This window comes from Podarcis erhardii (assembly GCF_964252035.2).
Source record: "Podarcis erhardii genome assembly, chromosome: 7".
Classification (NCBI taxonomy): domain Eukaryota; kingdom Metazoa; phylum Chordata; class Lepidosauria; order Squamata; family Lacertidae; genus Podarcis; species Podarcis erhardii.
In genome coordinates, this window is record NC_138511.1 from 64,192,741 (window position 1) to 64,208,579 (window position 15,839).

The following is a 15,839-nucleotide window of genomic DNA, read 5'->3' on the forward strand; positions in this document are numbered from 1 at the left end:
CCACCCTGCACAAATAAACTCCGTAGCCAAGACTCTCATCTCCAGAACCAAACGCCTGGCTGACAAAGACCACTTGACAACTGAGTTACAGAATCTCTCAAACGTGTTAATTGCCAATGGATACCAGCAAAACAGGATTACGAAGCTAATCCAAAAGGAAACACCCCCCAAAAACCAAGACACAGAAGAAAACAATGGCATGGCCCTCCTTCCTTATATCAAGGGCACTACAGATAAAATTAGCAAAATCCTCCATAAACACAATATCAAAACAGCCTTTTGCACCAACCAAAAAATAGCCAATATCCTCAGAAACCCCAAGGATAAAATCCAGTTGGAAAACCAAGGGATCTATGAAATACCCTGCAAAGTCTGCCCAGCCACGTACATTGGACAAACAAACAGACGAATAAATGCACGTATCGCAGAACACAAGAATGCCGTCAAAAAAGAAGAAAAAACTTCCTCTCTTTTCCAACACATGAAAGAAACAGGACACGAAATTAATTTTGCAGATTCCAAATTGCTCTTTAACACGGAACATCACCACAAGAGAATAATCATGGAAGCCATCGAGATAGAGAAACACCCTCACAACATGAACAAGCGTGACGACACATCCCGCTTGCCAGACATCTGGAAATTAGCCCTCCCCACAAAAACTGACACCAGATCCAGAGGCACACAGAACGCCAACACCAATCAACCACACCAGACCCAAACCCAGACCCTCTCCACAGATGAATTACAGACACCATCCAGTAGCCAATCCATGGTGGCACCTCCGGATGCTGCACCCCCCTGCAATCCCTACACAGACCTGGCTGACACAAGCCACAAAACCACAGCTCGCCCCTATACACGAAGCCAAGCCAGAGCACAACTAAGTACAGTACAGCCATCTTCTCAGGAAAACTCTTCACAAAGTTCAAGAGGTCAAGACACAAAGACTTTAACAACTAATCCACACCTAATGACCCACCTAAGTGGTACTCAGGATATCACTCAAGAAATCACTCAAGATACCTCTCAAGTAATTAAGGAACAAAAGAAGAAAAGGCACACTAGCCTGGGAACTTCCTCTCTGCCCAGAACATTGGAGGCTATACACCACACCCCCTCTACAGTATTTATAGGAACTCAAACACTGAGATCCTGCTCTGTTCCAGTAACAAGAAGCCGAAAGCACCAGCCTGAAGATGACGAGTGAGACCTCGTCGAAACGTCGCCTAGACACCCCAACTTTTACACGGGAAGACACCCGAGGACACCAAAACCTGCATTCCTGTACCCGTGAAAATCTACGAAAGCATATATATATATATATATATATAAAATTTAAAGTGTTTATAGCCCACCCTTCATCAATACAGATACCAGGGTGGGGTACAGAACAGAAAGAAAAAATACTACCACCCATTTGCCCTTGTAGATTTCAGCAGGTAAGAGAACAGGGACAAAAGTGAAATTAGTTGGCTCTACCTATAACTGGCTCTGGTTCTGTCTACGGTTGGGTCTCCCTGCCTTCCATCTTACCAGTCCCAATGGGCACCAGCCACCACTGCTGCCTGGATATGGCTCTCCAAGGCCTTGGGCAAGTATCATGGCACACCCTGCAAACTCAGAACGATCCACTGTATTGGAAAGGTTGGCAACTGAACTTGCGACTTTCTGCAAGCGAAGCATGTGCTCCACCACTGAGCTACGGCACTTCCCCATAACTGATGACCAACAGTACTTACAGTAATTCTCACTCCAGTACACCCAAAGGGTGGCACAGCTATTTAGGGCACTTACACCTTAGAACCCTAAAATGAATTCAAACCTGATTACCTCCCTTGGCTTCTACTCACACTGCAGGGAGCTAATTTTTGTGAGGGTGTTCAGAACAGTCTGAGATTATGAAGGGCCTTCCCATATCTGGCCAAAGACTCAGTCCTCCACCCTTTTCTCACAGAAGCCACCAGAAGGCCACAAGCAAGACTTAGATGACCCTCCTGGTCCTTTCCAATTCTACAATTCTATGAGCGCTACCACACTCTTCCACTCCTATATCCCTGGTACTGAATCAGACTATTGCTCTATCTAGCTCAGAGGTCTACACTAGGTGTGGGGAACCTTTGACCTTCCATAGGATGCTGAACTACAACCCATCAGCCCTAGCATGGCCAATGGCCAAAGATGGTGGGAGTCGTAGTTCAGCAATATCTGGCCAAAGGTCTACACCAGTGATGACCAAACTTGGCCCTCCAGCTGTTTTGGGACTACAACTGCCATCATCTGTAGCTAACAGGACCAGTGGTCAAGGATGATTGGAATTGTAGTTCCAAAACACCTGGAGGGCCACATTTGGCCATCATTGGTCTACACTGACTTTCAGCAGCTCTTCAGGATTTCAGATGGGCCCAGTACCTGGAGATGCCAGGGGTTGAATCAAGGAGTGTTTACATGTAAAGCAGATGCTCCACCACTGAACCACAACCCTACCCCATGGTATTTACGCCCTCTGATATTGGAGGGGTGTGTGTGTGTGTGTGTGTGTGTGTGTGTGTGTATGTATATACATACACATACATACATACAGACACACACACACACACACACACACACACACATGCATACACTCATGCACAAGTGTACACATACATAGCATTCAATCTCGTGTATAAATTGAAATCATCATCATAATTCCCGCGGCCCGCCTTTCCCCGGCACACTGAGTCGGTCCATCGCAGATAGTTTTGCCATGTGATTTACCCGTGTCTGTCGACCAAGAGAAGCCGTAAGGAGTTATTTACGCACGTTGGCGCTCCTCTCGTTTAGCGGCCGGAATGCCAGCAGCAGGTTGGTTCCGCCCCCAAATACTCCCACCTTCTTTCCCACTCGCATTCTCTACACGCTAGTTTGGGTCGTGTGAACTGGCCCGGGCAGGCGGCGGCGGTGCGTGTGTGGAGGCGCTAGCTACTCTTCCGGAAACCAGTCCAGCACTGGTCTTGGGCCCTCTCTGGCTGCGGACGGAGGAGGTGCTGTGGCGGCGCTGCCTTGCTGTCGTGCTCCCAAGCGGCGGTCCTGTGTGGCTGCAGAGCGCGCCATTCACAGCTCGGCCGCCGAGCTCTCTCCTCCCGCTGCGTGCCAGCAGCACCACCACCACCAGCAGCAACCTTGCCTGCTCTAGGAAGCGGGCAGCCCGTGACGCTTTCCTGCTTCATTGCCTAATGCGATTTCCGTTCTCCAGAAGCTCAGCGGCAAGAGACGCAGACTGAAACACCCCCCACCCCTCCCCACTGATTTTCTGCAAGGCTCTAGCGGTGAGTGCCGGTTACATGCCTGGTTATAGCAAGCGAGAAAGCTGCGAGGGGCTGGCGCACTGACACACACAGAGCGGCGGGGTGGCGGTGGTGGTTGCAACCAGATCCCCTTCGGTGCCCAAGCTGGGACAAAACTGCATCATATTCCCTGTTTGTTGCTTGTGAAGGGATTTTTGCAGCAACGACCGTCCCTTTCTGCGCAACCACTTGCGTTTGGCAGGATGCCAGATGGACGCCCCCGCTCCTTCGCTGAATTCGTGTGTCGTAAAGTTAAACAATGTGGGATCGAGAGAGGATTGGGACCGGTGTGTTTTTGTGTGTAGACAAAACTGCTACAAGCTTAGGAGGTATTTAGGTGCAGGGGTGGAAACTGCCCAGCCTCCCCTTAGACTGTGTATAGCAGGGAGAGGGAAGCTGTGCCCCTCCAGATGGGGACTCCCACTCCCATCATCCCTGATCACTGGCAAGGTTTAGGAGCTGGACTCCAGCAACATATGGAGGGCCACAAGTTCCCCATCCTTGCTGAGCAGCAGCCTTTGCCAGTCTGGTGCCCTCCAGATGTAGCTGGACTCCAGCTCCCATCACCATATGGGGCTGGCTGGGGCTGATGGGAGTTGTAGATCAACAACAGCTGGAGGGTACTAGGTTGGCAAAAACTGCTGTATGGGAATCAGCTGTGCTGCAGCTGGGTAGCAGAGTCTCTCTGTTTATAGGCCTCATCACCCTCTGTTCAGTTGTTTAGTTTGTCCATGAGTTGCCCAGTGTTCATTTTGCAACCTCCAGGCCACCCCAGGCCCCCAAACCTACTGCCTTTCCCTTGTTTGGCCTGTAATCTGCCTAAAGTCATGTAAATACTTTGGGTTGGTGAACTAAATTGTTTTTACAATGGTGGTGCATGAAGGCAAGCAGGAATATCTCTGCACCCCATCAGCCTGCAGAAGATGCTCTGAGAAACAGGTCACTGGCCGCTTAAAAATTGTTACCAGCTCTTGGTCAAAGAGTGGGGAACCTGTGTGTCTCTTGGTGTTGTTGGGCTCCAACTCTTAATGCCCCTGCCAGCATGGCCCGTGGTCAGGGATGATGGGAGTTATAAGTCAGCAAAAACATTAGAGAGCCATGAGCCCCACCTTGCCCCAGCTGTAGGTGAATTCCATCTCCACTGTCTTTCTGTCTGTCAAAAGTCACAGCCAACAGCCTCTCTTCAAGTCACGTTGTAGGTGTTTTATTTTTTGAAAAAATATATTGCATGCTACCGCCAGGGTTTGCCAAAGTTCCACAGCCTGAGGCAATGACATCGCTGGGGTGCAAATTTGGAAGGAGCAGAAAAAGAAAGATACCAAATTGTGTGTCCTCTGCGGGTGTGTGCCTTATCACAGCCTCTCAAAATGGTTTACCACCCAATTGTGACTTGTAGGGTTTCAGCTGAGGGCTGTTTCACACATGGCACAGACCAGGAGATGGGGAACCTGTCGCTCTTCAGATGTTGTTGGGCTCCAGCTCCCATCAACCTTGACCATTGGCCATGTTAGCAGATTGGAGTCCCACAACATCTGGAGGCCACAGGTTCCCCATTCTTGACATAGTCCAAAAAAGGCCCTTAGTGATGGAAGCTATGCTCTGTCCACAGGTCAGAGGTATTATGCCTCTGAATACAAGTTGCTGGAAACTGCAAGAAGGGGGAGCACTTTTGTGCTCAAGTCCTGCTTGCAGGTTTCCCACAGGCACCTGGTTGGCCACTGTGAGAAGAAGATGCTGAACTAGATGGGCCATTGGCCTGATCCAGCAGGCTCTGCTAATGTTCTTACATAGATGTGAACTGCGTGTGGATTACACATTTTGTTCCTATATTTCTCTCTCTTACTCTCTTTTCCCCAGCTGGGAGGGTGCACAGATGTTCGCCATGTGTCAGCCAGAGATACCCATTAACCCGCTGTTCAATGAGGCAAAGGGGAACTCTCAACTGGACACTGCTTACCTTGGTGGAAGGGACTGTCGGCCAGATACAAACCTCAATTTCATGGGCAAGGAGGCCTATGACACCAATGAGAACTGGAGCCAGTGTACGCCAGGGGAATCGGAGCAGCGAGGAGGGAACAATGAACCTGAGGCATCTGATAACCAAATAGTGCTTATGCAGAGGCAAATTGCAATGAGCCAACCACAGGATGTCCCCCAGGGCTTGAAGTCCGGTGGCATGTCCTTTGCCTCTGAAGAAGAGGAGGAGGAGGAAGAAGAAGAAGAAGAGGAAGAGGAGGAAGAGGACATCCGCAGACCTCCAGAAGGAGCAGAAGTCAGTGACCCAGAGCATGAGAAGGTGGTGACCAAGGAGAGGATAAAAGAAAGGAAGCTGGCCAGCTCCCCTTTAGAAGACAATGGTTATGCCAGCAGTTCCCTAAGCATTGATAGTCCTGACAGTGGGGCAGCCAGTGCTTGGGACATGCTTGCTGTTGCCACTGAAGACTGGAAGGGTCATGGAGAACCATGTTCCGCTGCTGAAGCTGAGCCAGAGAACTCTCCTCCTAGTTCCGAGACCCTCTTCCCAGCACTGGCTGAGGCTTTCCGCAATCTTCAGGACAAGAAGAAGTTCAAGGAGCAGGAGAAAGAGAAGCACCATGTCCACTTGGTGATGTATCGTCGCCTGGCTTTACTCCGCTGGATCCGCAGCCTCCAGCAGAAGGTGGTTGACCAGCAAAACCGGCTGCAGGAGAGCTTTGACACCATCTTGGACAACCGCAAGGAACTCATTCGATGTGTCCAGCAAGGCATGGGTTATGCCAAGAACCCAGCTCAGGCAGAATTGTAAAGGACATGACACGCATTCGCACTTTTCTCTTTCTGTGGGCCCTTCAGTCCTTAGCTTGGTCACACAAGCGAGGTGCCTACATATTTCCATATTTGCATGGGTGGGAGACTTGTGCTTTTTAAAATGTTTGATGTTCCTCCTGTGGTATACCAGAGCATCAGTAGCCCACTGAGCATGGGCATCTTGAGCCCAGCACATGGCCCATATTATTTACAAGTAGATGCAACTTTTCAAGCTTGTTTCACTCTTCATTTTGGTGCATGGCTTCTCTTGGTGAAATGCAAACACAGTGGATAACAAAATGGAATACAGAGAATATGATCCTATGATAAGGTCTCAAAAACATGAATAAAAACTGGGAAAGACATTGGCATATATGCCTTGAAGCCTGATGTCTGGGACCAGGAGAAAGGAGCTTGAAAGGGGTCAGTTGCCATTGGCCTTTATGCCCTGTGTTGGAGAAAGGAACTTCAATCTGGCTCAAACCATGATACAAACAGTTTGGAGCAGAATCCTCATGATCCTGAATATCAGGTGATGCAAGACAGCCAATCCTGATGATACTTTGCCTGCTGCAGCTTCTAGATCTGTTGCATTCCCTGAGTCTGAGCTACTTATTTTTCTAAGTGAAGCCAGAAGGCTACCCCACTGTGCTTCCAGGTTGTTTTCCTGCTGCCTGCCTTCTACACCGTCTCCTGGTCATTTCCCTGTCATACAATCATAGAATTCTAGAGTTTCATTTAGTCTAACCCCCCGCAATGCAGGCATCACAGCTAAAGAATCACTGACAGATGGCTATCCAACCTCTATTTAAAAACCTCCAGTGAAGGACAGTTCACCACCATCTGAAGCAGTCTGTTCCACTGTTGAACAGCATTTACTGTCAGGAAGTTCTTCCTAATGTTTAGTTGTAATTTGAACCTCTGGAGCAGCAAAAAACAAGCTTGCTCCATCTTCCTTTTGTGCTTGTCACCTGCAGAAACAGTGGTGTTGGCTCTGTTTCCTATCCAGGTCCAAGCTATCTGTCCTATTCCATTTCCTATTCTGCTTCCAGGTACCTCCAGCATATTCACGCACTGCTGATCCTGCTAGCACTAAAAACAAGGTGCCCAGAACGAAAAAAAAGCATGGAGAGATTTCGAATGATCAGAAAATGTGGCTAGTTCTCATGATTATTTTTCTGCTTTTTATTTTTTTTATAACCATTGTTGATTCCGTCCCTGCTGCTGCCCCAGTTAGTGTGGGTTGACTTTGCATGCACAGGATATTGCTTTTGTTCATAGATTAGCATGTGTCCCCAAAAAACCCTCACATGCAAACTACCCCAAAGTTGTTAAGCTTTCCGATTCTGCGCCAATCCTTGAGGATGTGCTGAACCATTTCACAAGTCTGAATCTACAGGTTCAAATGCATAATTGCATTGTCTGTAAAAACTGCACCTTTTATGGATTTTGATCCTATAAGACAACATTCTTGTGACAGAATACTGGCTTTCTGCTTGCAATATGTCTTATTTAAGTTTTAAAAGCATTTATATTTTGCATTTCCTCTAGTGGAAATAAGAGCTAAAATACAACCCTGGTGGTCTAGGCTTTTAGGGCTATTGCTCTAAATGTTTTCTCTAAATAAATTAAACCAAATCAATCTTTTTGCTTTGCACCAAAAGGAAAGTTGTTCTCAAGAAATATTCTGGACTAATGTCCAGAGATTCATTATTCGTTATGATTGTTGCTATGTCTTGGGAAGGTGTCAGTCCAGTTGCACAACTGCAAAAGCACGCAATGTTGGATCTTGCTGGTGAACAATGACTGTCACATGGCTCAAAGCTTATGAAAACTGGGAGTGTGCAGCCAGCTGGAGCGTGTCCAAAGCAGCAGGTTCCTGCCCACCCTGCATGTGTCTGACGCCAAATGGTTTTTAATAAAACAGGTTGAATACGTCTAGCCTGCTAGAAGAATGGACAAGACACTGTCTCTCCAGCTGAAATCTTTTGTAATGTTTGCAGACCTACCAGTCCCATCTGGTCCAAATGGTGTCAGGTGCAGTACAGTGATCTGGCAAGGAGGGAAGTTGTTTCTTCCTGGCTGTCTTTCCAACTATTATAACTTTTTGGGTCTTGAATATTTTCACTGCTGCTGTCCAATATATTAAAGTTGGGCTTGTTTTTTTAAAGCTGTCAGGGCTGGAACAGCTGTCACCTAGTCAAATATTGCCAGTGGACCAACCTTGGTCAGAAACTGTCAAACATTTTGAGGTGCTAAATATTTAAGAGTTAGCTCTAGTGCAATGGGATTTCCCCCTTTTCCCTCTGCATGCATGCCACCCCCAATTCTCCTCTGAAGGATTGGGGGGGGAAACCAGAACTGATTTAAGAGGCAGCTGCGGTGCTGCAGGGAGGAGATGGGGAGAACATTATGTTGCACAAGGAGAAGTCCTGCTGAAACATTGTCCTTGTCACTACGTTGAATACAACACTTCATGTTTAAGTGCCCTGTGGTCTGGAAAGTGGGCTCACCTGCATGGACTTTTGTTGCACTTAGAAGTAGCCACCTCCTGCCCCCTTCTCTCTTGAGAGGCTTGGTCCTCTCACATCCCTCTCTGTCTAGCTTCTGCTGCTGGAACATATGCTGTTACCTGTGGCCCTCCAGATGTTGTGTCTAGTGAATAGGATAACAGGAGCACAGGCTTCCTCTCCCATTACTGTAACTATTCGGGCATCAGTTGGTAATATTGAACTTGAGAACTGCCTAAGGGTTTTGTTTTGTTGCTGTTGTTTTGTAGACTGATGAAAATCCAACCTTAACATGAAAGCATCTCCCATAATCGAACCTGTCTTTGGACCAAGTCCATAGGGTTGTATCCAACATTAGCCATACTTGGTGGAGACCCAGTTGAATGAATGGGCATGACAAACTTAGGTCCATTAATTTCAATAGGTCTATTCTGAATAGAACTTAGTTGGATACAATCCCTAGTCTTTAAGTTGCATTCGTGTTTAAAGCTGCTACCCCACTGACCTTTGTTTAAATTATATTCAAGTTTTACTTGTTACATGCAGAGTATTTTTTTGAATGTCATGTGTTTACTTTTAGACTTTTTAAAAAATGCAGATAGCTCTATTTATAGTATATATATATATCTATGTATTTTAAACAACTGGTGCCATATCAAGAAACTCAAATCCTTGGGTTGGGTTGAGGTGAGAATGAGTCTCAACTCTGATGTTTTATCAGTCTGAAGAGAATGAAGATTATGCGTCCAACATCAAAGACAAGAGGGATTTTGATGTGAAATGTATGTTACTGTTGTGTATTTTTTTACAGAATGAATTTATTGCATAGTATAACATATTTATATCAGGAGACTGGATTAGTGGCATGAATTAGCATTACTACCTGGGAGTATTTGTTGTTATTTGCAATCAGTAATGCAAATTAGGAACAATACTGCACATGTCACCAAAAGATGAAAAGAAAATTCAGTTCTAATTATGGGCAAAACATTATTATTATTATTATTATTATTATTATTATTATTTACTTTTAAACCACCCTTTTACCTATAGGATCCCAGGGTGGTTTACAAAACAGATAAAATACAACATCACAGAACAATATTTAAATAGCTAAAAACCTTCTTACCGAAACTCAAAAATGATAATGTGATACATTCCATACTGCAAGTGTTTGTTCTGAGCAAAATAATCCACAAGACCATAAAGTGAGAACTTTCCCTGGGGAAGGCATTTGAATGTAGAGCTCTAGGACATGCTCATATATGGCCATATTGTGGTGGCTGGAGCACCAAAAAGTTTGCCTCTAATGCTAGAAGCTGCTGGGAGCAGAAGCTGCATTTTAAAAATGGTATTTCTGCACTGATTAGGATCGCTCTGTTGTGGGTGATGGTCTAGTCAGAAATGATGGAAGATTCTATAGCTATATGACTGCTTTAAACTGATTTAATAGTCATTCCCCTTTCCCAGTTTTTAGGGTATGGTGGGAGGGGTCACGTACAGATCTCTGGGCGCCCTACCAAACTATAATTCCCAGTGTCCATTCCTGGATGCCGCTAAACGGGTAAAAGCTTGCTATGTTTGTGGTGTAGGACAGGCTATTATGTATAAATGGGTGGTTTTTGTATGTGCAATAAGTAAGCATGTGTATTGCTTGTATGTTATTTTTCATTTAAAATAAAAAGTCCACATGCCTGCTCTTTGGTTGTAGGATGTTGCATATTCTGTAAATGGAAAACAGGAAAGTGTGATACTTTTGTAGGAACATGTCTGCTGTACAGAGGTAAAATTCACATTTGCTGCTCAACCTACCTTTGCCTCTGGGCCCACCCACCATGGGCATGTGGCCCTTCGAAGGGTTTCCAGAAAGGAATGTGGCTCTTGGGCTGAAAATGTTTCCCCATGCCTGATCTGTGTGATCTCCTTTAGTGGCAGGATCTAAAGCAACGTGAAACTAGTTCAGCAATGCAAATTCAAGGGAGACTTGGTTTTTCTTGAAACATAACTGCAGCTAGTTAAGGGCCTCATGGCAAGCTGATTTTGAAACTGCAGTTTCTCAAGCAGTTTGTTATTGGGCAGACATGGTGGAATCACTTATTTCAGGGGTGAGTAGCCTGTGGCCCTCCAGATGCTGATGGACTCCAACTCCTACCATCAACCACATCCAGCCTGGCCAATAGTCAGGGTGATGGAAATTGCAGTTCAGGAATATCTGGGGAGCCACAGGCTCCCAGTCTACAAGCTATTCAAAGGAATAGTCAAAAGACTGGTTGAGTTCTCCCAGTTCCACACAGAATGGGAACAGTTAGAACAGTGTTTCCCAACCTTGGGCCTCCAGCTGTTTTTGAACTACAATTCCTATCATCCCTGACCACTGGTCTTGCTAGCTAGGGATGATGGGAGTTGAAGTCCAAAAACAGCTGGAGGCCCAAGGTTGGGAAACACTGAGTTAGAAGACACCTCTAGGCAGAGTGCAATGACCATCTCAGGCAGCCATCCTGGGGTACAGGAAGCAGTCACCTTCAACAGTCCCTCTTAAGTCTTTTCTGGCCGTTCTGCTCAATTGCCACATGGCACCATTACAATGTTGGGGTTGAACCACAAGGAGGCATGGCCAAATGTAGTAGAAAGAGATGGAAAGTAGGGCTCCAAGATTTATAGTACTTGTATGAGATTTTGTTTTTCACTGACACCACTGAATGCAGGATTGGGGGGTGGGGAGGTAAAGATACTGATAGAAATCACTCTGAAAATAGGCTACATTTATGCACAGAGTGTCAGGAGCAAATTCTTCCCTGGCTTCCAGAGAACAGTGGATACCGTGAGAAACCTTGTTCTTTCTTTAAATGAAACTCTACCCTTGGCAAATTCCAAATATAGATTGTGTGTTTGTTGGCTTTTAGCATCCTTGAATTTCAGCAGACTGAAAAAGAGGAGGAAGAGATGGGAAAACAAGGTGAAGAAAGGTTCAAATGAGTGTTTGAATAGTCTGTTTAATCTCCACAAAGCCTTGGGCAGAGTCACCTTTAAGTCACGGCTCAGGTGTTTATAGGCCCCTTTAGTAAGCTACCCATCTCTCCTTGTTAACTGACAGCCCTGAGGCAATTTGGGAGAATTTAATCACTTGAGTGCTGCATACCTCTCTCAGGCCTGGATTTACAGAAGCCATCCTGGTTTCTGATTTGATCCCGGAATGTCCCACTTTTCCTTGGGACGTCCCTATTTTCATTGGTAAAATGTTGGAGGGAATGCTTTTTATGGCGGTCCATTGTTTGTTACCCTGTTCTTGTATTGTTATAGTTTAGTGTCAGGCAGTTTTTATTGGAGATTGCAAGCTGCTCTGTGAGCGAAGTTCCTCAAAAAGTGAGGGTGTACACTTTAAAATGATAAAACAGAACAGAACATGCTTCGCCGCCCCCCAAAAATCGAGATTTTGAAGTAAGGTAAGTTATAGGAAAATGCACAGGAAAGTTTGGAATAATGCTTGCTTGTATAACTTCCCTGCAAACATATCAGGATGAATGCTCAATAAACAGGTCATCTGGAAGTGACCAGGGTAAGAATGGTTATTCCTCAGGAAATTCTTTATTTATTTTTAGCCATGAGGTAAGTACGCCTGTACAGCCAGAACATAGGCCATAAAAAAATTAATGAATTGAGCTATTTCTCAGACAAGGATAGAGGCCTATAGCAAGAGCCCAGCCGTGGAGTTGTTTCACTTGAATCACTAATAGAGAATTTTGCAAGCCAAATCAGTTGGGATGTGTCATCCTCGCTCTTGTCTTCTTTGCTGCCACAAAATGGCCTAGGGTGCTTTTCTGTGTCATGGTGGCTATATTTAGGTTCCTGAGACAGGCTGTGGAGCAAAAGACAAATTTACAGTGCAACCCTATGCATGTCTACCCAGAACTAAGACCCATAATGTTCAGTGGGGCTTGCTCCCAGGTATATGGGTTAGGATTTCAGCCTATACCTGGTATTTAGAAGCTCTCTAAATGGCTTGGTGCTTTTGTTTTGTTGCAGCCTGCAGAGTTGCAACCAGGGCCTTGGCAGCATTCATGAGGCATTGAGGGGATGCTCCTCAGAGAGGAAGGCAGACATTTTGTGAGTTGGGAGCATTTTCTTCAGAGACCGAGGCAGCCATTTTACGAGGGTTTGAGGGGGATGTTCTTCAGAGGGGGAGACAGACATCTTGTCTGACCTAGGGCCGCCCATATTTACATATGCACAGGCCCAATAACTGTGTCCCTTTGCAGGTTTATTCTGGAGGGTACACCCTACTTTTGTATGAGTCATACATGTCTAATGTGCAAGAATATGCCTCCCTCACCTTTTTGGCCCACAAGGAGTACCAAGTTGAGTTAGTTATTGGAGGATATTCCTTTGCTCTGTTTTCTAGAGAGGACATAATCTTTCTACCGTGGCATCCTGAGAAAGGACACAAAGCAGCCTATTCTGTTCATATCCTCATACCAACAACTGAAGGGTAGGGGCATCTACCTGTGTCATCATGGGCGAATGGAGATTGCTCAGCTTGCTCCATTCCTTCCACTGACAGAAACTTCAAGAGCTGACCCTTTCGAAAGTGTGTGCTCAATGGATTATAGAACCTGTGGGGTATCTACATACGTATGCATCCCCCCAAGAAAAGATGAAACGAGAGCGAAAAGGGGGCACAATTTTGCATAATATTTACACAAGCTGATTTATATGTAGAGGTACAGATTTAGAAATTTCTGTAATTTAAGCAGAAATATAATCCCTCTCACCCTAGTAGTGGAGATTGTGGACAGACAGGTGACCTGTGTACCTGCTCAGTATGTTGTCCAGGTTTTAATGGGCTCCTCCTGCTTCCTTAGGGTTCATATTGAAACAGGACTTGGACTGGACAGCCATTCAACTAGAGCAGCAACGGGAAACTGAGTCCACATGCTGGGCCAGATTATTACCTTCCCCTCAGCCCCCGCAATCAAAATTTGACAGGTCGGTGTGGCCACCACCAGTCAATCACTTGCCATCACTTAATACATTGAGCCTGGAAGGATGACTACCCTCTATCCATTATGCAATCGTCTGAGGGCCACATGGTCCTGGCTAAATTTGAACATAGGTCAGGTAGATGTCAATTTTGTCTGGCTGACATACATATACTGATGGTTATTGTATCTGTAATGTGAACTGATAGTGGGTTTTTGTTGCTGTTCGCATTACCTTTATTTTATTTATTTTATCCTTTCTTCCTGCTTTCTTTTGTATGTTAAATTTACAAATAAAATAGTAGTAGTAGTAGTAGTAGTAGTAGTAGTAGTAGTAACAATAATATCTCTTCACATTGCCGTCTTCATCCTTTCCCTTTCCCTTCGCCAGTAGCAGTAGTGACACTGCTGACATATGGGTGCTCTCCGTCCTGGAAAGGGAACTAATGTGTTGAAAATCAATGGCCGCAGACTGTCTCAGATTCATCCTTGAATCTGAGGTACGATGAACAATACAAGCCTACCTTACAGACCTGTTGTAATGTGGTAATGCATAAACAACCGCCTTGTGGTACCTTAAAGATTTGGACACATGAAATGAATAATAATAATTCTTATTATTATTTCCAGAGGGGTGGCCATGCTAGCTGTTATTATTACAATAATGGTGTTATTATAATATATGTTATAATGATGATTATTGTCATTGGTGTCTAAGGCTTGCAGTAATGACCCCGTTTGCAAAGCACATTTCTACTCTTGTTCCTTTCTTGGCAGCATCATAATGGGCAAGACTCTGAGTGCTTAACTAAGATGCAGCATCTGATGCAAACACAGTATGAGCCTCCTGTAATGATCCCATTTGAAATGCCATTACGTGCACAAAAACTACCCTTCGCGGAAGAATATTAAGCAAGAGCAACTCAGCTGGAAATTCAGATTATTTTCTTTGTTTTTATATTCTGATGATAAGAAGAGCCTTTAGAAAAAGTGGCCTTTTTCACTACACCATTGCTCAAAAAGAACACAGCAATAGAAAGGCTTTGCATTCTCAACTTCTGCCTTGGTTGCGTACACACAATACATGTAAAGCACCCCTGAAGAGTAACTGGAACTGTAGTTTACCCCTCACAGAGCACCTAGCACCCTTAACAAACTACAGTGCTCACAATTATTTGGGGGAAGCCATGTGCTTTAAATATATATTGTGTGTACGCAGCCTTAGAGTTAACTTTTTATCAGAAAACTCCTGGTACATCCTTCTCTTCTTCCATCCTCCCTTCTCCTCCTGGCCTATAACTCGATCTGGCCGGAGCCCTGTTTGAACAAATGCTGCTTACTTCTACTGGGCCAGAGACATTCCTGAGGAGAAGTGTCAAATTTATCCAAGGGCCATGTTGTGCACTATTTAAACATCCACACACAACTTTTTCATATTAATTTTAAAATAGTTTATGAACTAAACACAAGCAATAAAATACCCATTAAGTAATAAAATCTAAGCAAATAACATTACTCTGAGGGAAAGTAGGTTTGCTACTGAGCATGCCCATAAAAAAGAGCTGCACTCATTCACTAGAAAACCTGTATGATACACATATTTGACACATTCACAATTTTAAGTGTGCATTTAAAAGCCTTGCAGAGAGCAATCCTAGCCCCCAGATCTGCTGGCAGGGTGTGTGTGTATGTGTATAATAGCCCCCTGGCCATTCTTCCTAAACACCCACCTTTGTTGGAGAAAAGAAATAGGGCTGACCCACCCATGAGGTGACTGTTTTGAGCAGCAGGATCCACAGGCGCAGCAAATCTGGCCTCCAAGGAACATATTGCCCAGTGCTGTTCAGTGCCAGAAGCAGGGGTAGACTTTGGTAATCTTTTGTAAAATGGCACCCTGTGCAAGGCCAAAATTCCGCATCCCAAAATGGATCTTCTCAATTTTGCTCCCCTATGGCTCAGTACCCTGTGCGGGAGCAACCACCTGTACCACCCTAAATTCAGCACTGCCAGCAGCAGCTGCAGCATTCTCTATGGAGGCCAACTCTTCCACCTCCTTGGCAGCACCCTGACCCAATGCTGCCTCTATAGCAGCCTGGGTGAATTAGGAGGCACTACTAGTCTTCTCCCACCCCATACTTCTGATGTTGACCTTTATGTTCTTCATTCCTCCCTTCTTCCCTGGCACTGTGTGTGTCACTTTATGGTTTGCCTCAGGTGCCAAAATGTCTTGGGCTAGGCCT

The 15,839-nt window shown here is 45.3% G+C and overlaps 1 protein-coding gene and 1 long non-coding RNA gene across 2 annotated transcripts; both read left to right on the forward strand.

The window, feature by feature from the left end:
- Nucleotides 1–3,142: 3,142 nt before the first annotated feature.
- On the forward strand, nucleotides 3,143–10,323 carry LOC309347479 (UPF0500 protein C1orf216 homolog). Its single transcript, XM_081872105.1, has 2 exons — nucleotides 3,143–3,308; nucleotides 5,184–10,323. Exon 2 carries the CDS (start codon nucleotides 5,200–5,202, stop codon nucleotides 6,109–6,111), a length of 912 nt encoding a protein of 303 aa, XP_081728231.1. The 5' UTR covers nucleotides 3,143–3,308; nucleotides 5,184–5,199; the 3' UTR covers nucleotides 6,112–10,323.
- A 753-nt stretch (nucleotides 10,324–11,076) lies between these two features.
- On the forward strand, nucleotides 11,077–13,915 carry LOC309347480. The gene is made up of 2 exons (XR_014158952.1): nucleotides 11,077–12,066; nucleotides 13,023–13,915. It is a non-coding gene; the product is annotated as an uncharacterized lncRNA (long non-coding RNA).
- Nucleotides 13,916–15,839: the final 1,924 nt, after the last annotated feature.